The sequence below is a fragment of the Meles meles genome, chromosome 11 (assembly GCF_922984935.1).
Source record: "Meles meles chromosome 11, mMelMel3.1 paternal haplotype, whole genome shotgun sequence".
In the NCBI taxonomy this organism is placed as follows: Eukaryota; Metazoa; Chordata; class Mammalia; order Carnivora; family Mustelidae; genus Meles; species Meles meles.
Window position 1 is genome coordinate 253,413 of NC_060076.1, and position 23,682 is coordinate 277,094.

The 23,682-nt window shown below is 56.1% G+C and overlaps 1 protein-coding gene across 6 annotated transcripts in view; it reads right to left on the minus strand.

Annotated features, from left to right (window-relative positions):
- EHMT1 (euchromatic histone lysine methyltransferase 1) overlaps window positions 1–23,682 on the minus strand; it is a 138,049-nt gene that overhangs the window by 13,643 nt on the left and 100,724 nt on the right. For all 6 annotated transcript variants that reach the window (XM_046022651.1, XM_046022650.1, XM_046022655.1 and 3 more), the window contains 9 exons: window positions 22,195–22,338; window positions 20,693–20,919; window positions 19,811–19,984; window positions 18,301–18,383; window positions 17,140–17,246; window positions 12,331–12,453; window positions 7,737–7,838; window positions 6,103–6,207; window positions 796–950 (listed from right to left, as the gene is read on the minus strand). In XM_046022651.1, the coding sequence (XP_045878607.1) occupies window positions 796–950; window positions 6,103–6,207; window positions 7,737–7,838; window positions 12,331–12,453; window positions 17,140–17,246; window positions 18,301–18,383; window positions 19,811–19,984; window positions 20,693–20,919; window positions 22,195–22,338 (1,220 nt within the window). The remainder of the gene's footprint in view (window positions 1–795; window positions 951–6,102; window positions 6,208–7,736; window positions 7,839–12,330; window positions 12,454–17,139; window positions 17,247–18,300; window positions 18,384–19,810; window positions 19,985–20,692; window positions 20,920–22,194; window positions 22,339–23,682) is intronic.

The window sequence follows — 23,682 nt, forward strand, 5'->3', positions numbered from 1 at the left end:
AGTAAAACACATCATCCACCTTGATAATAAGCTTGCTGACCAGTGCTTCCAGAAAGTTCGGCCCTGACTCACCAGGAATACACTACATTACTCCTTTCCCTCATTTACGGTCAAAAGTCACCTCAGTTTCCTTGTCAGGAAGCGTGTGTAAAGGACTGGGAATGGTCCCGCAGCGTATCTGGCCTTTCCATTCGAAGGCACGCTGCTTAAGGAGGAACAGGGCCAGCGAGAGGCGGGTGAACCACGCTACAAACACCGTCAGCGCCCCGCGGGTGAGTCAGCATCGGACGGAGGGGCAGCATGGTATCCTGTGAGCTGCCCCTCCACAACCCTCCCCCCAGGGGCCGCACACCACAACCCGCTCAGCGGAGCCTCCGCCAACGTCCCAGTCTGAGTTGGCGTGGGCCCCACGACAGGGCATCCCCACATTTCCAGGTAAGGGGGGGGGGACCTGAGGTCATGTGACCGGGCAGGATGGGGTCCTGAGGTTCCACGAAGGGCAGAGCAAGGACGACTCCCAGGACCCGAACGGCACCCACACACACGTGTGGCACAGGAGGGGCTCTGAGTGGAGACTGGGAGCACCAACGCCTCCAACCCTCCTGAGGGGGCCTGGCCCCTCCCCTTTGATGAGAGGTGCTGGGTGAGACTCATCTAAGTCTTCGATCCTCCCTGAACCAGAAAGAGCCATGCTGATCTCACACGGGTCGCCACCTGCTCGGGGAAAGAGCTTCCCTTGGAGGACCCGGGGTGCCTGGGAGCCGTGCAGGGACTGCGGGCAGCAGGGCCACTCACAGGACACAGGCATAGCGGTCCTCTCTGGCAGCAATGTGCAGGGGCGAGTCCCCGTGGACGTTCACGGCATGGAGGTCACATCTGGCAGCCAGCAGGATCTCGGCTATGTCCACGCAGCCCGAGAACGCAGCCCAGTGCAGGCAAATGTTCTCCTCCTGCACGGATAGACAGCGCAGCGCACCGAGAGACAGCAAAGACCCCGTGAATGCTGAGCAAACGTCCTGTCTTGTTTTGTTCTTGTTGTCAAAGTAACGTAACAGCAGGACTGAGCATCTTGAAAACAGAATCAAAATCATCTGGAATTCGACCGACCTAAACACGACATCTGGGAGCAAAATCAGATTCACTGTGGAAAAGAAGTACCACTGCAGGACGGGACTTGTGTAAGATTTGACCAGGGTAAAAGGTGAGCAAATCTGACTGCATTACAGTTCTACTTCACAAAAACCTCTGTAAAATAAAAACTTCAAATCAAAGATTAGGAAAACACTATTTGTGCCATATGCAAGCTATACCTGACTTAGAATAACCACCGTAGTTTCCTGGATCGCTACACTGTCATTCTGAAAACAAACATGCAAAAGGTCAGAAAATCTAAAACTCGTGTGAGAGATGGGGACTGTGGACGCGTACAGAGCAATGTGCAGCTTTGCTGGGTGGCAATCAGCGTAAATTACGAGGGACACAACAGCTAAGCGACCACACTGGGGACAAACGGGAAAGCCGCTTGGACACCGCCCCACACGCACACTGGGCTGTGGGCCCTGTGCTCCCTGCAGGGCGGGCACACCCCCAGCTCTGACCACGTGCAGGCCGAGCTCACGGCGTGACTCACTCAGCCCTTCCTTTACCAAACCTTTAGGTGGTTCCTGCCTTCCCCTGGAACACAAGGCAGTGAATGTTTTAGTCCTTTTCTTCTTCTGACTGGGGCTCAACCCCTCAAAGCCAGCATCAACGCTGACTGCCCTGAAAGCACTTTCTGCTCTTCTGGTGTGTGTGGGGGGGTGCGCTTAGGGGGCCCCACGCCTCAAGAACCCCCATGATCTCACAGGAGCCACCGCCTGAGCCAAGCCCGGCTGTCCTCCCCGGTGCCACCCCAGGGGGCTGGTGGCATGGGCAGAGCCCTGCACAGTGCACAGCCCGCCCCACCCGCCAGCCCCCATGAGACCCAAGTGCTACTGACCCTGCAGGCCTTGTCACGCGCCCCTCCCACCCAGGGAACCTCCTGACGTGCTCCAGTTTCCGCATCTGCCTCCCGTCCCTCACTCGGAGCGCACCTGATGCTTCCGGCTCAACGGACTTGAGGAAAGGGAAGAGTAGGGCTGAGCTACTCTCTGCGAGGAGACAGAGCTCGCCCCAGGCACAGGCTTCACTGAAGACTCTCCTCTATCAGCCTTAGTGTTCTCTGAAGAGCCTGGATTTGCCTGGGGCTTCCTGTCTTGGACTTGTTCGAGATCCCTCCCAGCGCTCTCATCTTTCCCCTGTCCAGACCTGAGCAAGCTCCAGAACAAAACGTGGTTTCCTTACAGACCTCTTTTCTCCTTCCTTTGTGATTTGACGACCAGAATTACAGGTGGAGACTGTCCCCGTCCATCTAGGCTCCTCTGAGCCCAGCGATGTGCCGCCCCGGACTAGCTGGACCTGCCTGCTCTGTTACAGCAGGCCTGACCCACGCGCCTGAAGTGACGGACGGCACTTTGGTTCTGGCAGGGACTGGGCCATGGGGACTATCTGGGATCGACCCTCCTGACTCAAAGAGCCAAAGAGTCACAATGTGTGAAATAATGGTTTTCAAGACACTGGACATCAGGCGATGAAGTGTTGTACCCGAGAGCAGAAACACACAAGGGAGCCTGGGTCTGTCTGCGCACGGGCCTGAGATCCAGGCCTCAGGGCAGGGAGGGGACCAGGAGAAACCCTGAGACAGGAACTGAGGGCCGGTGGCCAAGGCAGCCAGAGCTGAGGCAGCAGAACGTGGGGCTGGGAAAGAGGCCTCTGGAGATCAGGACATTCTCACCTTGGATCTCCAGGAGGACACACCCCCAAAGCTGAGGCAGAGGGCTCAGTGTAGTACCCACACAAGAGAGACAACCAGCACGAGGCTGAGGCCTGCTGGAACCACCTAACAAACCTAGGAAGCAAAACCCAAAGTAGACTATTTCCAAGTAACTTTGCTGCAGCCGGGACAAGGCTCAGCTCCTTCCCAGGACTACAGAGACACCAGCAAGGTACAACTGACCGAGTCCGGCCTGCAGCCCAAGGTCACAAACAAAACTCTGGGCGCCGACTCGCACGATGTCCGCCGCAAACACACTCGATGAGAGAAAAGAGGACTGAGCTTGAAGACCCTGCAACACTGCGACAGACCAGCAAACTGCGACCCAGAGCGAAACACTTGAGGGAAAGGAGAAGAGCACCGGGGCTGGAACAACCTCACGCCGTGTGATCATCACGGAACATCTCGGAAGCAGGGGGCAGGCAGGGCGAGTTCTGGAAGGAATGAGGACCTCGCTGACACAGCTTCACAAACTCTCCCCAACCTCACACGTGCACACACGCAAGTAACACGAGGCCCGTCGTGATCTAACTGCTAAGATCTAGTGATAAAGAGGAAATCCTAAAGCAGCCAAAAGAACGCAGATGCCCTCTCTCTGGAAATAAGAACAAGGCGCCCCCCAGAAATTCCCCGCGGCAAACTCCTCGGCAAGGCCGCAGAGAGGCGGTGCATGCCAAGCACTGAAAGAAGCTGTCGACCGCGGTCCATATCCACCAAAATATCTCCCCAAGTGAAGGCAGGAAAAGCTGCAGGCCCCTGTCACGGGCAGACCAGCACCCCAGGACACAAGAAATGAAGTCAGACATGTAGAAAAAGGACGACCCTGGAATGAAGGACCTCAGTAGAAAGGGAAGTGGGGGCTGGGGCACCGATCCCTGCTGATTACAGTGGTTCCAAGAGAGAGGCGACTGCTGAAACAACGTACCACGTAGCAGCGTATCGCGGTGTCTGAAACCAACAGCAGGGAGCAACGGGACACGCCTCCGTGCGTGTAACACAGCATTTTCTCTTAACTGAGAAATCACGGTGCTGGCGTAAGGACAGACATGTACGGGCCAACAGCACAGAAGACAGGGCCCCAGGATGGAGCCACACATGTGTGGACAAAGGGGCAAAGTCAACGCCACGGAGAAGGGACGGCTTCCCCAACAAGCGCCGCCAGGACAGCTGGACACCCTTGTGCAGAGCAAACCGCTACACGAAAACATGAAGGAAAGTCTTGAGGATCTTGGGTCAGGCAATGATTTCTTAAGGAGAACAACAAACACAAGATACAAAAATAAGAAGTATTAATAGACTAGACTTTATCAAAATTAAAAAGCATCTGCTTCTCTGAAACAGGTGCCAGGGTTTGTAAAACATCTGACATGGACTTGCACGCAGGACCCGGCCACCCGGCTTGCCCCGTGCACACAGAACACACAGCGGCTCTCGCAACAGAGAACAAGAAAACAGGACGCGCCCGCCCCCGCCGGCAAGAGGATGCCCATAGAGCCCGGGAAGTGCCGGGGAGGACGCAAAGCAGCGGCTCGAAGACCCCGCTCTCGGGCACAGCCGCTGCGGGGGCCGGGCAGCCTCCGTAAACAGGCGACCCAGGCCTTATGGGGGAGAAACGATGGCATGGGCCACGCAAAGACACACGCCTGCATGTCCACGGCACTGTGTGTGTGAGAGCCGGAGCCCAGAAAACCCAGCGTCCGCGGCCAGGGGAAGGACTCACGAGCCGGCTGAGCCCGGCTGACGCTGCCTGGGCACCGACCCCGTGTAGGGATCTGGCTACGGAAAGCGGCGCAGCAGGGGCAGGAGGAACCTTCTGGGAGTGTCACGCACTGTCCTAACTGTGGCGATGGTTTCTGGGGCCAACACACGTCCACCTGGACACCTTACACGGTGCACCACGGACACATCACTAGAACTGTTGGGGCGAAAAACCACAGCTGTCTGTAACAGGAACGACGCGCGCGCAGCTTAGCCAACCCTGCTTCTCGAGGACCAGCACAGGCACTGACGCCCACAGGCCCTGCGAGGCCAAGGCCGCTCTCCACCCACACGCTCTTGACATCCTGCCGCCAAGGACACACGGCCGCGGCCGCGCTCGAAGGAGGCTGCGCGGTATGTGTCAACAAGTGTCTGCGGGACAGCGCACCACGGGTCCCTATGGCACCACACCGGACCTCATCATAGCCCTCACCTCTCCCCCACCTGGAGCTGCCCTGGGCCTCCCAGCCCCTGGGTCCCTCCAGGCAACACCACTGCACTGCCACCAGCTCTAAGGACACGAACGGAAACACCCCACGCTGAGCCACGAGCTGCAGGCCCAGATGCCGGCCTCTGTGCTGCTGTTCCCGGTTTCAGGCCGGCAGGACCGGCTCGCAGACTCGGGGCCGAGTCCCAGCGCCGAGCAGCCGCAGTGAGTGATCCGGTGGGGCTCGCTACTGCCCCACCTTCTTCAAGCGGGGATCTGGGCAGCCCGTCCCGCTCACCACCCGGCTCCCTACCTTGGGCACGCAGGCTCCACGTGACTCACGCCGTACTGAATGGCGTGCTTGCAGAGATCACGTCTCACCGTAAGATGCTTTCTTATTATCAGTTTAATCAGTCTGTGCTACAGTTTCCATGAACGGCTCTGGGTGACTCTCTGCAGCAGCCGACACAGCTCTGCAGGGCACACTGTGTCCATCCGCCCTGGGACCCCATCCCTCTGCCTCATTCCCGAGCGGGTCCCTGAAGGCCTTCCCAGAAACGCCCTTTTAAATTAACTAGAGGAGCGTCCTGGGTGTTTCAGTCAGTTACACGTCCGCCTTCGGCTCAGGTCACAATCTCAGGGTCCGGGGATGGAGCCCCTTAGCTCTCACGGTCCAGGCACATGGTGGCTCCCTTTCTTTCCTCCCAAGACAGTGCTCACACCGTTACTAGCCAGGAATGGGGTGTGCCCTGGGCTCCCGGGCCCTAACCGCAGACATGGCAGTCAGTGATGCAATCACAGTCCAGGTTCCCCTCTCCAAACGCAGGTACTATCCACGGGGCAGGTCTCAGTCTACACGCAGCAACTGGTCAACCCACAAAACCACCCCAGGAAACCAGAGCGGGTCCACCAGGGCCGCGGAAAACATGGAAGAAGAGGGCAAAGCTGCAGTCAGGCTTCTAAGAACGAGAAGTGGCAGCTGCGCGCTGTGCACCCTGGTCCCTCCACCCTCCTCCAGGATCCGCTTCCCTGGGGAGCTCAGGGCCAGTGACAGCCAGAGACTCACGTTATCCCGGATGTTGATGTCAGAACCCTTGGAGAGCAGCAGCTTCACGAGCTCCACATGCTTGTACTCCGTGGCCCAAATCATGGGCGTCCAGCCGCCATCATCCTAATTTCAAAAAAGAAGCCAAAAAACACAACACACACACACACACACACACACACAATCCATTACAGCTCTGCAGGCAAGTAACATGAAGCGGTCTCACTCAGGACCTGTAAGATGACTACAAGAGACAGGAGACGGTCCTAGTCCCCATTCTGTGGATGACGAGACCAAGGCTTGGGGTGCAGCCCCCAGTGCCCCAGTGAGCGCAGGAAGCAGCCGGAACCTCGGCTCTGAAGGGGACGGACAGATCCGCCGGTGCCCTCGCCCCTCTGCAGCCTGCTGGGCAGTCACCACCAGGACGCCTACTTGGACCACGTAAGGACCAAGAAATGCTGACCAGACCATCCCTCCCAGAGCAGCAGTCTGGCTGTTGGAAGCACCAGCCCCAGTGACCCAGACAGACCCTGAACATGAAGTATGACCAGCTGCCAACACCGCAGACGGCCAGACATCCAAGCCCAGAGACCGACAGAGGCTGTGCCCACTTGCCACGTCTTCCTGAAGGGCAGGAAGCAGAAGGCCTGCCCAGGCTGACCCCGTATTAGGGTCTATCATGGTTCTGACGAGCTGGCTTTCTACCATCCACAACCCAGGCCCGTCTCCTTACTCAGTGGTGGTGGGTAGTTTTATTTAAACCAGAAAAAGGCAGGTCTTCAGTAAATGAGTATCACGTTGCCAACTCACGGTCTGGTGGCAGAAAGCTCAACCCTCCCCAACACGTCCCCAACGACTTCCTGTCCCTCCCCGACCAGCTGCCACTTCCCTGGGAGATGTGCCGCCCCCATGACCACAGTGAGGCCATCCCCGCAGGCTGGCTGTGGGCACCACCTGGGCCCTGGGGGCACAAGAGGGACAAGCACACCACTGGGAACCCAGCCCAGGAACATATAAAACCGAACTAAGTGGGAGACAGAAAATGAAACGGGAGGGGTCCAGCCCGCGGGCCTGTGAGAGCAGAGGGCGGCCAGGCGGCCCAAGGCAGGGAGCTCTATCTGGGCCACGGGGGAGGGTCTCTGCGAGGGTGGCTTGTTGGAGCTGGGTTGGAGGCAATGGCTGGACTAAAGGACGGGACAGGGCCTGTGAGCCCAGATGGCCTCTCCAGGGCCGAGTCACAGGGGAGGGGAGCAGTCTGGGTCTCAGCAGGTGGGAGGGAAACGCTCTCACTTGCTCTCTTGAGCCACTCACTAGACACACAGGCGACCTCCTCGTGCCGGGGCCACATGTACACAAAGACCCTGCCGTGGAACCCGGACAGCCGCTGAGAGGGAACATGGCTATGGGAGGGAGGGTGCCTGGCACACAGGTCAGCCCAGGGAGATGCTGTGGGAGAAGTCTCCAGCCGGGCAGTTGAGCCGGTGGTGAGCGTTCAGAATAGCCAGTGGTCAGGCAGGGGAGGCGGCTGTGGGGGCAAAGCCAGGCCTTCCAAGGGAGCTGCAGAGAATGGGGAGGGCCACCGCTGCTAGGACGGAGAACGGGGTCACTGACCAGGTGGCCAGGTGGAGGGTCCACAAGTGCAGGGGTAGCGTTACCTGACAGTTGACGTCCATCTGTCCGTTCGAAAGCAGATACTGAACCACATCATAGTGACCTTTCTTGGCAGCGAGGTGCAGACAAGTGGAGCCCTCTGCGTCCTGCAACACAAGCGCCACTGAGACCCAGAGAAAGCCCGTGACCTCCGGCACGGCCGAGCGCAGCACCACAGTGAACTTCCGCTCCCCACACTAGGGAGGCACCTTCTAGAATGGCAAGGAGCCCAGGCAGAGAAAGGCGGAGTTGTTTTCAGAGGTCGCACAACTGGGGTCCAAGCCCCGTCCATCGGGCTCCAGACTCCAAGCTCCAGACACCAACGGGGCAAGGCCTCTTCACCTTCTAAGACACACCTGCAGGGACATCATGTCAAGCGCCTATCCCTTCCTTTCTCCCAGGGTCCAGTCAGGGTCAGGCACGCCCTGGGCTTCACCACAGCCTCTATTCCAACACAGCCCCAGGCCTGTGCCAGGCACCTGCACTCCTCACGTGACAAGAGGGCCCCATGCCCACTGGGGCCTCTATGAGATAACGGCAGCCGCTGCACATTAGACTAGTGCTAATAACTCCGTAATCACGGTGTGTGTGCCACAGAATCAAAAACAATACATGGCAGAGAAGAGCAGGGCCCGGAACGGGGCACACTTGCGCTGCCGACACACGCCAGAGTGGCCGCAGGCCTGTCTCCCCATTAGCTTTCAGCTGTTTCCTCAAGCGCTAAGTAGGTCTCATTAACTGCAGCATCTCAAAACGAAACAAAGGTGACCCTCCATTGTGGAGGTCAGACCCAGGAAGCCCCAGGAGAGCCTTGGGGGTCCTGGGAGGGCCGGGCACCATCTGCATCCTGGTTTGCACAGCCAGGCTCAGTGACAACCAGAGAGCTGGGCCCTGCACACGCGACTCTTCCTGCCGTGAGTCCCAGGGACCCGTGCAGACACTTCCGCCGTTTTCTCCTTCCAGTGTCTCTCTTTACCTCCCCCCTGCTCCTGTGTGCACAGACCACGTTTCCTCAGTTCCTCTTTTTCCCTGTTTCTGACCCTCTGAGGAGTAATCTGAGATTTTCACACACACACTGACAAACGTATTTCTTACCAATCCTGAAGTTAGTCAGTCACCTGCTTTTCTCAAGAAAACCCACCCAGTCAAACCCCACATTACTGGCGTTTAACATTTTAGTTGTATGATAAAAACAAAAATGTATGGTTGTTGATGTAAAGGCCTGCCTTATTTTCAAGTGTTCTCAGTTGTCTGACCTTGTACTGAGTACCACAAAACCTTCCCCTGTTGACACAACCCAGATCTGAACAGGGCTATCTTCTCCTGGGGACAGGGGCCCGCCACCCTGTGGCAGCGACCCAGGGTCCTGGGATCGAGCCCCGCATTGGGCTCCTTGCTCAGCAAGAAGCCTGCTTCTCCCTCTCCCACTCCCCCTGTTTGTACTCCCTTCCTCCCTGTCTCTGTCAAACAAATAAAATATTTTAAAACACACACACCTCAACATTTCAATCTAACAATTCCACACCTAGAAATATGTCCTAAAGAAATCAAACATGCAAAAATTTAGCTAAAAACATGCAAACTGGAGCACTGTGTATAACGGTGACTGAAAACACAGGGCACCAAAGTGGCTCAGTCAGCTAAGCGTCCGACTCTTGGTTTTGGCTCAGGTCATGATTGCAGGGTCGTGGGATCGAGCCCCATGTTGGGCTCTGCGCTCAGCGGGAAGCCTGCTGGAGAGACTCTCTCCCTCTGCCCCTCTCCCTGGTCTCATGCTCGCACGCTCTCTGAAAATAAATAAATCTTTTTTTAAAAAATTGAAAACAGGGGCACCTAGGTGGCTCAGTTGGTTGAGCATCTGCTTTTGGCTCAGGACGTGACCCCAGAGTCCTGGGATCGAGCCCCACATCGGGCTCCCTGTAGGTGGGCAGCCTGCTTCTCCCTCTCCTACTTCCCCCTGCTTGAATTCCCTCTCGCTGTATCTCTCTCTGTCAAATAAATAAATAAATAAAGTCTTAAAAAAAAAAAAAGGAAATTGAAAAAAAGACTGAAAACAAAAATACTAAGCAATAAGCCAATCTGACTAAAGTGATACCACTGCATCACGAAACACAACGCAGCCACCTCAAATAATGTTATAAAACAGTATTTAACAGAAAAACACTGATAATCTCATGGAAAAAAGGAAGCTGATAAATTACTACGAACAGTATAAGTCTCCGGCTGGAAAAATGTGCATTCCGTGAAAACTCCAAGATCATCCTTACATTTTCACTGTAGTTCTGTATGTACGTATGTACAAGATAAAAGACCTGCCCTTCGGTCGTTTTTAAGCGTACAGTTTGGTGGCAGGGATCCCCTTGCTGTCGTGCGGCTCTCACTTCGGACCCTACAGACCCTCACGGGGCAGGGACGCCAGCCGGCCCCACCCTGCGACCTTTATTCAACTCACTCCCAGTCTCTCAACTGGACCACTCCGGGGCCTCACACCCGACTCCGGGGCCTCACACCCGACTCCCGGGCCTCACACCCGCGGCTCCCACAGGGTGTGTCCACAGGCTCCTCTCAGCCCTCCCCGGTGCGGGGCTTCCTTCTCCTTCAGGGCTGGGCGGTGCCCGCGATGCACACAGGCCACCTTTCCGGAACCTCCGAGGCGGACAGAGCAGGGCTGCGCCCCCTCACTCTGCGAACGAGGCCGCAGAGAACAAGGGAGCGCAGACACCCACTCGTGCCCTGTTTCTCCGGGCAAACGCCCACGACTGGAAGGGCCAGATCCCACGGCAGTTCCGCCTGCACCTCTTGGAGGAACCACCAAACCCTTTTCCACAGAAGCTGCGCTTCACACTCCCGGCAGCAGTGCACAAGGCCTCCGGTTTCTCTGCGCCTGCCGGCACTTACTTCCCCGTTTTAGTAACTGCTGCGCCAAGGGGACCAGGGGACATCTCCCTGTGGCTTGGATTTGCATTTCCCTGACAACTGGTGATACTGAGCCACTTTTCATGTGCTAATCGGCCATTTACAGACCTTCTCCCCAGGAATGTCCATTCAAAGTCTTTGCCTACTTTTGAAGTGGGCTGGATTTTGGTTATTGAGTGGGAGGAGTTCTTTATATATTCTGGATAGGAATTCCCCGTCAGGGTTACTATTTCTCCCATTCAGCGGGTCATCTCTTCACACTCTTAGTGTCTCTGACACAGAAAGTTTTTATTTTTGATTAAGTTTATCTATTTTATAGGTTTATAATATAAATATCATAAATCTATTTTATTATCTGTGCTATTGGTGTTATATCCAAGACACCACCGTCAGACCCAAAGAATGGCATGAAGATCTATCTTCTTCTCTTCTAAGCGGTTTACGGTTCTAGCTGTTATGTTTAGGTCTTTGATCCATGCTGACTGAGTAACTAAATGCAGAGGAAGAAGAGCCCAGCTGCATTCGTCCACACGTGAAGATCCCACTTTCCCGGCACCATTTGTTAAAAAGACTGCCCTTTTCCCCCCACCAAGTGATGCTGGCACCCGCCGGGAACTAGCTTCCATCGCTGTGGGCTCATTTCTGGGCCCTGCTCTCCACGGTCCACGCGTCCGTGTCCAGGCCAGCGCCACGCGGTGCTGACTGCGAGCGTCATGGCAGGTCTGGAGTCAGGACGCGGAGGCCTCCGGCTCTGTTCTTCTGCAGGCTGGTTCTAAGTGCTCAGGGTCCTCGAGATCCGCAGGAATTTCAGGACTGGTTTTTCTCCATCTCTAAAAATGGCACTGGGACTCCGAAGGGCCGCCCCTGGTGTGCGGACACTTCTGCGACATTCGGTCTTCCAGCCCGTGAGCACGGGACACCTTTCCACATACTTACGTCTTCTTTCGTCTCTTTCAGCGATGTTCCGTGGTTTTCGGTGAACAAGTCTCTGTCACCTTGGTTACGTTTATTCCTTATGTTTTACTGTTTTTGATACTATTATAAATGGAATTCTTTATTTTATTTTTTTATTTGACAGAGAAATCACAACTAGGCAGAGAGGCAGGCAGAGAGAGAGGAAGAAGAAGCCTCCCTGCAGAGCAGAGATCCCGATGCGGGGCTTGATCCCAGGACCCTGAGATCATGACCTGAGCTGAAGGCAGAGACTTAACCCACTGAGCCACCCATAAATGGAATTCTTAATTTCCGCTTTGGATAGTTCACCTCCACTGTACAGGGATACACTGAGTTTGTATCTTATAACTTTTCTACACGCATTTATTAGTTTTGGTTTTTATGGGAATTCTTCAAGATTTTTCAACATATAAAAACCATACCATTAATGAACAGAGATCATTTTACTTCTTTCCTAATCTGGATGCTTTTGCGGGGGGTGCTAACTGTTCCACGTGGAAGTCAGAAGAGTGAAAGTGTACGAAAGGAAGGACGCTAGAGACCTGTGCACAGCAGAGCCGGTGTGCACAGCGTTTTCTCAGACACACTGGGAACCAAGCAAAGCGAACTACCAACTACTTCCAGACAAGCAGGCGGACGCTGGGTGCTGCCGATCCCTGAAGACGTCCCCACAAGGAAGCGGCCCCGCCCCTCCTGCCGTGGTCCTTCCGCGCATAAGGGGGTGCGTACCTTCGGGTCCACGAGGGCCCCGGCCTTGATGAGGTACTTCACTGCGTCTAAATGGTTGTTTTCTGCGGCCTCCATCAACGGGGTTCTCTGGTCCTCCGAGCAGGTGTCAATGTTCGCGCCCGCCTAGTGAAACCGGATAGTTCAGGTGCGTCCAGAGCTCCCAGTGCTGCACCCGGACACTTCAGACACTTGCAAGCGAAAGACCTCATGAGCTTCGCTCAAATCATTTCTACTCACTGCAACTGAGTCTTTAGAACCAAATTCAAAAACATGATTATTCTACTACTATCAAACCCTCAGGTCAAGAAAGGCATTTTCTTTTTTTTTTTTTTTAAGATTTTATTGATTCATTTGACAGAGATCACAGGCAGGCAGAGAGGCAGGCAGAGAGAGAGGAAGGGAAGCAGGCTCCCCGCTGAGCAGAGAGCCCGATGCGGGGCTCCATCCCAGAACCTTGAGATCATGACCTGAGCCGAAGGCAGAGGCTTTAACCCACTGAGCCACCCAGGCGCCCCAGAAAGGCATTTTCTTAACCGAAAATGTTTACAGCACATCAGTGACAATACCTTCAGAAATGAGAAGTCATGACCTTCTGAAGAAGGAAAGCAGGGGAGCACCTGGGTGGCCAGAGTCCCACATCGGGCTCCCTGCTCAGCAGGAGTCCGCTGCTCCTTCTGCCCCTCCCCCGACTGGCATGAACACACTCTGTCAAAAGTAACTAAAATCTTTAAAAAATAAAATAAAAGCAAGCAGGCAAAGGAGGGATGTGGAGGGGGCTGCTCAGCAGGCCCAGGCCGGTAGCCGGGCAGTGACCTGGCCTACAGAGACTACAGGACACCCTGACTCACTGACCTCTTTCTCTGGCTGTTTTAATGCTTCCCAAAATAAGCAGAATAAAAGCTGATTTCCAATACTAAGTATGTTGAAGCAATCTCTAACACTTCCAATAGAGTATGTACTTGAAAAGTTAACGGTCCGGCAAATAGACGTAGATTTCAGTCTGTCTGGAACGTAAGAAGGTCCAACTTTAATGTGTTGTGTGCCCTAAGCAAACTGGTGTCTCACAACTAAACCTTTTCCCCATGGGGGTGGGACGGCCTGCTTTCTCAAACTGACGTGCCCAAACCTAGTATTTAGTTTGTAAAATAAATATTTACTGGGAAAAGGCTGGGAATAATATTGTTTTTACTGTTTGTAATTAAAAACAAAAGTAACAAAATGAGTTAAGAACTTAAAAAAAAAGAACTTCTTAAATAGATCCAGAGTGGCGTTAAGGAAAGCAGGGGACTGAGGTGGTTTCGGAAACTCTGAACGAGACTTCTGGTGAATTCCAGAGGGCAGAACAGGGCTGGGGGCCACAGGCAGAGCTGGAGACTAGGCACTAACAGAATGTCAGGGGTCAGAGGACCAGGCCCCGGAACTTCGGTTACACCAGGGTCAGACCAGGCCGAGATGTGGGGGGCAGGTCTGAGGACCTACAACCAATTCCCTGTCTGCCCATCTGAAATCAGGGCAGCACGTGACAGAGGCCCGCACAGGGACAGAGAGACAACCCAGAAGTGACGCCACAAAAGCTGGCCCAGAAGAACGTGATCATCACCAGAAAAAGGTAAGGATGACTGAGAAACAAAGCCAAGGAATCCATGAGAAGCTCGAGACAGGGGGAGAAGACAGGAGAGTGAGTGAAACCACGAGGTGCCCATATGACGGGCTTCCCACCGGAGAGAACGGTGAGAACAGCGAGCGGGTCTTGGGCACACACCTCCTTCCGTGTACTTCCGTCATTCAAACCCAGACGGCCACACTGCAGCGTCCTGGGGCCCAGACGGAACAAGAGCTGTTTGCAGGGAGGCCTTAGGCCAAAAGCTGAACAGGTGGGAGAGAGCTCAGAAGAACCGCTCTTCACAGGCGGAAGGAACGTCCTCAAACCCCGAGAGCACAAGCACCCAGAAGAGCCCAGGCCAGCGACCCCGGTCGGCAGCTTCAGGGCCACCGTGGGACGGAGAGGGAGTCAGAGCCAGAGCCTGCCCAGTGCACAGTGTGGGGTGAGAGACACTTCGCCAGGACAGTGCCTCCCACAGGGCAGGAGGGGCAGGGCCGGACCAGGGCACAGACACCTGGCCCCCAGTGCTCACAGGCACAAGCAGGCTTTCTGCCCCTAGGCTAAAAGGAAGACACACTAGAATTCCCACCGTGTGCCCCGAGGAGCATAAAGCGGCGTGGCAGACACAGCTAAGCCACATGGTGATCGAGCCAGAGAGATGCAGAGAGCAGGGCTGTCACAGCGAGGGCCCGGAGAGCCATCCCCTCCAGGGGGGTGGGCAGGGCTGTGTTCTGACCTGGTGCTCTTCATGATTATTTATCAACAGGATGTTTATATCTTAAGGACTTTTCCGTATGCATCTTACGTACACTCACACACATTTTAACGATAAAAAAGGTGGGGGAGGGCGCCAAAAGAAAACAGGTCCTCTCAAAGCAGTGACGAGCTAACTTCCCCAGGAGAGCACAGAAGCCAGAAGGCCGTGGAATCATTCCTCAAAGTGAGAGAAAACAACCAGCAACCCAGAATCCCAAATCCAGGGAAACATCTCCCAAGTAGCCCCCACGCTGGTCTCTGAGACGAGGAGGAGCCTGGGCAGCCCCTCACCCAACTCTGCATGGCACACAGGACCATCAGGGCGACCCTGCCCTGTCCCGGCCCCGTCCTGCCACAGGCCCCACACAGCACTGGGCTTCCAGCAACCCTCAAAAAAGCACAGACCACATCCACGCCTCTGCAACTCCTCGCAGCGGGGATAAGACCGTGTCCCACTGGTGTGTTGACCCCAGCCCTCTCCCCCAAGAGCACTAGCACCCGTGGTCACTGCCCCGATGGCCATGCCGGCTGCCATTCTCTGTCAGATCAGCCACCCCTCCTGGTCATGGCCAAGAACCCACCCCTGCATGACCACTATGAGCAGCCCTCTTGGCTGCCCGGCAGCCGAGCCCTGCCAGGCTTCTCTTGAACTCGTACCTGAGGCCTCCATGGGCCTCCCATGGAAGTGGCTCAAGCTCACCACGCCAGTGCAAGGCCTCTCTCCTCCCCTTGGCGTCTGCAGCTCCCTCGTCTTGCCCGTTGGAAGACAGGAGGCCTGCACACCAGATCACAGAGTGACCTCTGGAGGCCAGAAAGAAGAGTGAGTGAAGAGAAAGGAAGTGAGATGATTGAAGCGAATTCAACCCCAAAGAAGCCAACAAAAGGAGATTAAAAAAATATATATTTGTTTGAAAAGATTAAGAACCAGAACAATATAAAACAGTGAAAATATATTTAAATGCTAAGAATTACAATAAATACTATCTAAAATAAAAGTTCCTATTAAAATACCAAGATGATCAGACTGAGCTTTTAAACCTTCTAGTGACACGCTGCTTAACAAGATACACCCAAACAGCGGCTCTATGGCACGAGAGGGAGCTAGAGATCCACACTCACAGGTGTGTCTACGGTGAGAGACACACGCAACCATCAGCGCGATGGTGTCCTGCTCCGCCCACAACCGCCGCGTCCATCAGCACCGGTCAGAACAATGTGAAAATGCTCCAGGTGAGTGGGGGCAGCCACACGGCGGGGGGCTGAGGGAGGGCAGCGACCCCGGCACCTCCAGCTCCCGCAGACGCACGCACAGGAGACCACCCGCACTCACGCGCCCCTCTCCGGCCGGCAGTGTCTGCAGGGTTCCCGACAGTGACAAGGCAGGGACCCGCCGCCAGCATTTTAGTGCTTTAGATGTGAAAAAAGACAAATCATCAGGCATTTGAGGAAAACCTTGAAAAAGAAAGACCAAAATGACCAGAGCAGCACGAAACTTCGGAATTACTGTAGCATCTTCAAAGGACCGAGGGAAGAACAGAGGTACGAAAAGGAGCCAGAAAGGGCACTGGGTGTCAAGACGTGATAGCACAGATGAGAACCCCCCGTGGAGCTGAAGGCGTCAAGAACACCGCCTCGCAAGCAAATGGGAAACGAAGCCCAGAGAACGGGTCCGTCAGGCCGACCATGTGAACAGGGGCTCCAGAAGGTGGCATCCAGAAACCCCAGAACAAGGGACAGGAAAGGACACAGCAAATGCCCCCAAGGAGTCAAAAGACCACTGCATCGCAGGGAGATCTCAGACCAGTGGATCAGAGATTTCCTGAAGCACCTGGAGATAAAGCGTCAGGCCGAAAATTGGTCTCCAGCACACAGGGGACCCAATACAGGGCCCGGGTCAGGGAAGGCGTGGCCCAGAGAAAGAGGACATAGGACCATGCAACAGGGCTTCCAGGAGACACGAGACAGGACGCAGTCTGTTCAGAGGGTTAGGAATGAATCAGCAGGAGGCCAAGAGACAACAGAAGCACACGACAATTACCACTGTCGGAGGCGCCACGGCCCGCTCAGAAAGTACCGACGGGACTGCCCAACACAAGGGCTCCCCACTGATCTCGGCAACACAGAGACATGATCAAAGGAGGAGACTGGGGAGCGGGCGGTGTGAGTGCGCCAGGGCCAAGCCTTTCCACGCTCTAAAGTCAGTAACTGATATTAAAAAACCGAATGCAGAAAGGGAACAACAACGAATCTAGAAAGAGCCAGAGAAGCTGCCGTGGGGCTGAGAGCAGGGCCAGGACGTGCCGGGCCTGGGGGGACAGAAACGCTGGTTTTCTGTGTGAGCCAGAAGTGCGTGTGACCTGTGCGCTCTCAGGACCATGAGTCGTGTTACTTTACTGGACAAAGACAAGAGCGAGCGGTGGGGGGTTCGGCAGAGGGCCACGCCATCCGACCTGAATCAGCATGTGGCAGATGTCCACGTGGCCGGCCTCCGCGGCGGCGTGCAATGGGGAGCGCTTGTTCTGGTGCTCCATCTTGAAGTTGGGGTCGATCCCGTCCACTGCCAACAAACGGGATTTACCGATTATTTCAGAAGCAGCCTCTGGTCCCCCCCCCTAGGGTGATCACAAAGGCCGGTAAAGGCCCATATGGGCGACCACCGAGAACCAGCGTCACCCACAGCCCGTGTCTAGGTCCAAACACACTGGGAAGACTCGAGAGGAACTAGGCTCGTTCCACGCCAAATTCCACACGTGGGCCTACTGCCAGCAACGACCTAACAATATAAATCTCTCCCCTCACTGACCTTGTCTAACTCAAGGCTCCCAGAATTTCTCCGGGGTTCCTTCTGTATTTTCAAGCACTCCTGCTCTCGGCCTTCCTCCCAGACTGGGTGCACCTGCTAAGCCCGAGGACAACAGGCCCACTGGGCAGCCTCAAACACACATGGCCTGGTGCGTGCGAGCCACCTGCGGTGGACAATCAGCTAACAGACCAGCCACAGAGCAGGCAGGAAAGCGCAGCACCCCACCAAGCCTAGGGGAAATGACCCAAACCGCCATTTCAGTCAACATTAAATAACTTAGATTTTTAGAACAAATCACTGAGTTTCTTCTTTGACTGTCAAGGAAAGAGATTTTTTAATCACTCTTTTGAACCCAGAGAAACAAAGCCTCGAGCTGAGAGCTCGGAATCAAATCGCTGCCCTTCTTTGGCCGGGGTAGAGCTGGGAAGGGTCCGAAAGCACCCGCCGGTGCGTCAACCCGAAGACGCACGCGTGGACGTCCGTGTGATGCATACCCTGCTCTGCCCACGGCTGGCTCCTGCCTTCCTGCCCCCAGCTCGTGGCCGGCCCCAGCACACTCCTCCTCCTTTTTCCTGATCTACGCCTTCTCTTAATTCAATCATACACCTAATTCTTCTTGGAAAATGAGAAATTCCTAGAAAGTATTTCTGTGACCACAAGCACCAGAATACGAACATCACACAGGGTGAACGCCGCGGGGTGCAGCGCAGAGAAAGGAGACACGGGTGACGAAAATAAACGACCCCGCCTCCTCAGAAAAGCTAACAAGCGGCGGCAGGCTCCGGAGCCGCAGGGACAGGCCGCTTACCCAGCATGAGCAGCACCTTCTGCAGCTCCCCTTGCCTGGCGGAGAAATACAGCTGCTTCGGGTGGAAACGGAGCTTCTTGGGTCTGCGGAGAGAGCGGGATGGCTGGGACCGCCGGCGGCCCCACTCGGCTCCCGGCCCCCCCGCCACCGCACACGCAGACACACAGAAGGACGCTGCGGGACAGGAAGGCCTGGGGAGGTCTACCTGCTGATGCCTCAGGGTCAAGAGCACGAAACTTACCAGGCTCAGGCATCTCACAGGAAAAAATCACAGAAACGAGCAGCTACAGGAGAATGGCTCCTGAGGCTTCTACGAACTGTGACAGCACAGTGAACCGTCCCTTTGCAGCACGGGGTCAAGGGAGGCCCTGAGGTGGCGGGGCCCAGCCTGCCCCCTCCAGCAGTGTGTGGTCTGGGCCTGGCGAGCAGGGCAGGGGGACGCAACAGCCACGGTAACATCAGGGCCACAGAGGAGGCTGGAGACTGACGGAGTGAGAGCTATGGGGGACTGGGCAGCGACTCCTGATCCTGAGCTTCCCTGGTCAAGAGCACGCTGACACGCGCCCCTTCCAGCAGAGCGGCACGCTGCCCCGAGGAAGGACACGGGGCCTGGCCTGAGGCCCTGGTGAACTAGGCCGCTGGGCTTCCCTGGGGGAGGAGCCCTACCTGGCTCACCGGTCACAGACTCAGGGCCCCCCTGCAGGGCTGCACTGCCTGGGCGAGGGCAGGTGGGCCTCAAAGCCACGTGATCCAACCCTTCATTTCACAGACGAGGAATCAGCCAAGTGGCATTTGCTCTCATGTTCTCATGTCCTGAGGTCAACGCTGGCCGGGGGTCACCACCACCCTGGGGACATGTCTGTAAGAGGACGACGGGACTGTCCTCACTAAGGACTTGGCAGAAGTCACCTTCTGCTTAGTATAATGGACAGCTGGCACTAATTCCTTCAAAGAGTGTAAAAATACGTAAGTTGTCCTGATGAACATCACTAATCGAAAAGCTAAAGAATGCCACAGCGACCCCCTCGGGAATGCCCACAACCCCGTGCAGGAACCTGGTGCCCTTAGGAGGTGGCATATAGGGAGTGGACTGGGGACGTGCGACTGTGGGGACAGTGCAGCACTGGGGGGGGGGGGGGGGGTTCTGGACGCACGGGCTCCAGCGGCCCCACGGCTGACAAGGAGGGAAGAGAAACCTGCAAGAAGGAGTGTCTGGAGGGGCAGGGGTCAGTGGCTCAGGCCCAGAGCCACGTCTGAAAATGCAGACTGGGGGGCGCCTGGGTGGCTCAGCGGGTTAAAGCCTCTGCCTTCAGCTCGGGTCATGATCCCAGGGTCCTGGGATCGAGCCCCGCATCGGGCTCTCTGCTTGGCTGGGAGCCTGCTTCCTCCTCTCTCTCTCTCTGCCTGCCTCTCTGCCTACTTGTAATCTCTATCTGTCAAATAAATAAATCTTTAAAAAAAAAAAAAAAAAAAAAAAAAAAAAAAAAAGAAAATGCAGACTGGTTCTTACTTTTCCGAATCCAGAGCGATCAGAGCACTTTCCAAGGTCTCCTTCCCTGGTCCCTGGGAAAGGCCGGGGGCCGGCTTCACCAGCCCAGCAGGCCCGGTGGGGTCGAAGCCCTCGGCCGCCTGGGGCGCTGTGCTCTGCGGCTTGCCGTCCTCCGAGAGCAGTGGTCCCGCAGTGCTTCAGGGCAGGGAAGAAATGACAGGCTGAACTGCAGATATGTGAAAAACCCGACTTCTCGTGGAAATCAATGAAAACACAGAACATGATTCACTCGGACCCTTCCAGCTGAGCGTGAAAACAGCTCCAGACTCACTCTCTGTTCAGTCCTTGGATCAGAGTTCAGTACAGGGCAAATTCCCAGGAAAAGTAACATTAAAGCAAAAGGGCAAATTTTCCAGGGTTTCCAGGACCATGTCCAAGTTCGCTTTTCTGAATGCACTTCCCAGCTGGAGCTACCAAGCCCACACTCTCCCCAGTGGGAGGAAACCCGCCCAGAAACCTGACTCGAGGTGGGTTACGCTCACACGGACTAGCAGCGTTAGTACAGAACAGCAAGACAGAACCGGCCTCTCCCGGTGCTCAGTCTGCTACGTCCACAGCTCAAGGCCCTTTCACACACCCTCCAGGAGGTACTACTCTTCGTGGTATCAGCGTAAACGCCCACTACGCCCTACGTTCCCAATAGGAGCCCTTCCCCTCACAAAACTCCATTTCCATTTAGCCGGCCTTCAAACCCTAACCCTGTGCCAGAAGAGCCCGCGCCAGACGCACAGACGCGCAGACACACTCCCACGGGGCAGAGGCTATGCGCACACACACTCAGGCGTCAGCACTTGAAGACACAGAGGGCTCCGGGGAGCAGATCGAGCTGCACCGGGCGCCTACCTGCCCGTAGTCGTGTCAGCCCTGCCCTCCACCAGGGAGCTCTTGTCCTGCCCGGGGGCCGGCGTCACGGTGGAGGTCGTGTCGGCTTTTGCGATGGTCACCTCTTTGGCCTTGGAGATCTCCTCCCCACAGTGGGGACAGTAGCTGGCATTATTGACTCGAGAGGCACAGTCTTTGTGAAAGCGGTGAGAGATGCTGCTCTCAGGCTGACACTCCATAAAGTTACCCTAAACACGGGGAGATGAGAAATCCTCGTTTACAATCAGGGTTAACGTGCGTGAAAGTACACAAAGTGTGCAGAACCCACCTATGAGTGCGATGTGGGTGCCACAGGCCCACTGGACAGTCGGGGCTCCCAGTCCTGTCTAGGTACACAGGGAACCCACGGTCTACATCTGCGGTGTGTCCACACAGACACCTACTTTGTTTTCTTTTTGGTTTTGGGAGAAGATTTATTTGAGAGACAGAGAGAAAGACAGCAAGAGCAGGAGGGGCAGAGAAAGAGAGAGAGAATCTCAAGCAGACTCCACTCCGAGTGCGGAGCCTGATCGGGGTTCAATCCCACAACCCTGAGATCATGACCAGAGCTGAAGCCAAGCGGCAGAGACTTAACTGATGGAGCCCCCAGATGACCCCCACCCAGCCCCACCCCTGCTCTAAAGAGAGAGCAGGAAGAGGGGAGAACCCACCTGACTGCCCCCCACGCCCCAGGAGCCCAAGTCCTCACTCTCCAACTGTTCTAAGACGAGAAGAGACTGCACAGACGACCTGGTCCCAAGAAGGACCCCAGAGGACAATCCAGGAAGAGAATCTCGGAACAGCGAGGAGAATCAGGGCTCCGCAGACATCACCCAGCATCACCAAGGGCACTTCAGGCAAACCCAATGGCCTCAGAAAAGGACTCTCGCTAGCACCAAGGAGGTAAAGCCCCAGCAGGATGAGAAGCAGGGAGAGCAGCGTGCTCCTGCTGGGAGTTAAGGGTCAACGGGCACGAGAAACAGCCTCCCTCTCTTCCAGCACAAGCGACGAGGGTATGGCAGACAGGGAAGGGCACACGGGTGCGCGATCCCAAGAGCAGCCACTGCAGAGAAGCTCCTGGCCCAGGCGGTTGCTCAGCTGTGGGCCGAGCGAGCTGCAGGGCCCCCCTGTTCTTAATGGGCACCGCAGGCACTGGTATATGTGGAATGAAGTTACTGACAGAGAAGACCCTAAAACCAAGAGTTGAAGGCAAAGCAGAAGGCGAGGCAGGTGGGCCCTGCCTGGGAGCCAGGATGCCGTGAGCTCAGACGCAGTGAGTAGGAGGAGGGGACCGAGGGCACCACCTGCCCTGTCCTCGCTGTCCCCGGGAGCCTGCAGGCTCACCCGCAGCAAAACCAGGGCATTATGGGAGGGGCCTCCAGACTCGGGAGCTGCCGGGAGGCCCCGACGGCCAGCGGAGGGAGGCAGCGAGTGCCAGCGTGAGCCCGCCCCGCCGGGGACCGCACGGAGCGCCGGGCACTTACCGCCGTGCAGAAGTAGCCGCACCCGGGACAGCACTGGTGCTTCACCATCCGGCCCCGGTGGTCCTCGCACAGCACCAGGAGCGGCGCTCTGCTGGACGGGCGCATCAGCTCGTGCTTGACCACGCTGTTGGTGCACCGGCCCAGCTGCAATCACACGAGACCAGGGTCAGCGGCAGCCTGTCAGAGAGGACCCCGCGGGTGCGAGTCCAGGGCGGACTCCGAGGGCCCCCTGTCGGGGTGGGGGATGGAACGCGGAGGAAAGGCAGGGCTCCATCCTCTCGAGTCTGCCCGACAGAACGGTCAGCCTGACAGGCGGCCACGTACACAGTGTCAGAGGAGCAGGTGCTTAGCTCGGCGAACTGAGGAAAACGTCCCGAGCAAGCCAAACGGACACACACCAGGCCGGACAGGAGGGGCGCCCTGGGCCAGCAGCGGAGCCTCACTGTGAATGCACAGAGCCCCGCCCCGCAACTGCTCCACCAACTGGGCCCCCCACCGCACCGAGTGACACAGAGTCAGCGAACAGCGAGGCCCAGGCCCACCATCCCTGACAGACATCTGCTCCAGTGGGAGAAGCAGAGACAAAGCAGAGACTAAAGCGACCAAGCGGAAATCAGAAGCCACCCAAGGAGCACGAGCCAGGGTGGACAGTGTGCAGAAACGGTCACCGGCCACTCTCGGACTGCAACGGGAGACTAAACGAAGACATGCTCACAGAACAAAAAGGAGCTCTCGGGAGTTGGAATGAAGGTGGAGGAAAGGGAAATTTCTACAGACGTGCTGGAAGGAAGGGAATTATCTGAAAGTGAAGCAAACGGACAAAAATTTGGAAAATGGAGAAGAAAACTGGAGGCTCCATCCAGGGAACCTAAAAGAAAAGCAAAATGGAGAGAAGCAAGGGTACATGAACTGGAGACGTGGCCATCCCTGCTTGTGTGGGAGGCGGCGGCCGCCCGGGACACCAGCGAGCTCCCGGCCGGCAGCAAGCGCTGCGCGACAGGACGAAGAAAAGTCTCGAAGCACGAAGGCGACCGAGTCTGACACCGGGTTCCAGACGCGGTGAGATCATCTCCAGAATCCAAAGTCTCAGCCACTCATCTCCCAGCCACCTTCTGTGAGGGCCTCCTGAGGGTTCGGCACCACCAAGACAAGAAAGTGACAACCAGACAGAGCCCATGTGCTGCAAACGCGCAACTCCATCGGCCTGCGACCGGACTTGTAAGAGAACACAGAAAATGAAAAATGAAAAAACCACTAACTCAGGAAAGTAAAGAGTTGTTTAGGAGAAATGTAACCCAAGCACGCCCCTGGCCCAGCTGGGAGCATTTCCAGTGTGTCGGGAAAACCACAGACGCGGCTGTAACCAGCCAGAAGACAGGTGCACACTGCAGGTGTGAGAAGGGAGTGGCATTAAAGGGCGGCACCTCCGCCACCGTTGGTGTCTCTCGAGCAGACAGTCAAGACGCAGCACAGAAAGCGGGTTATGTA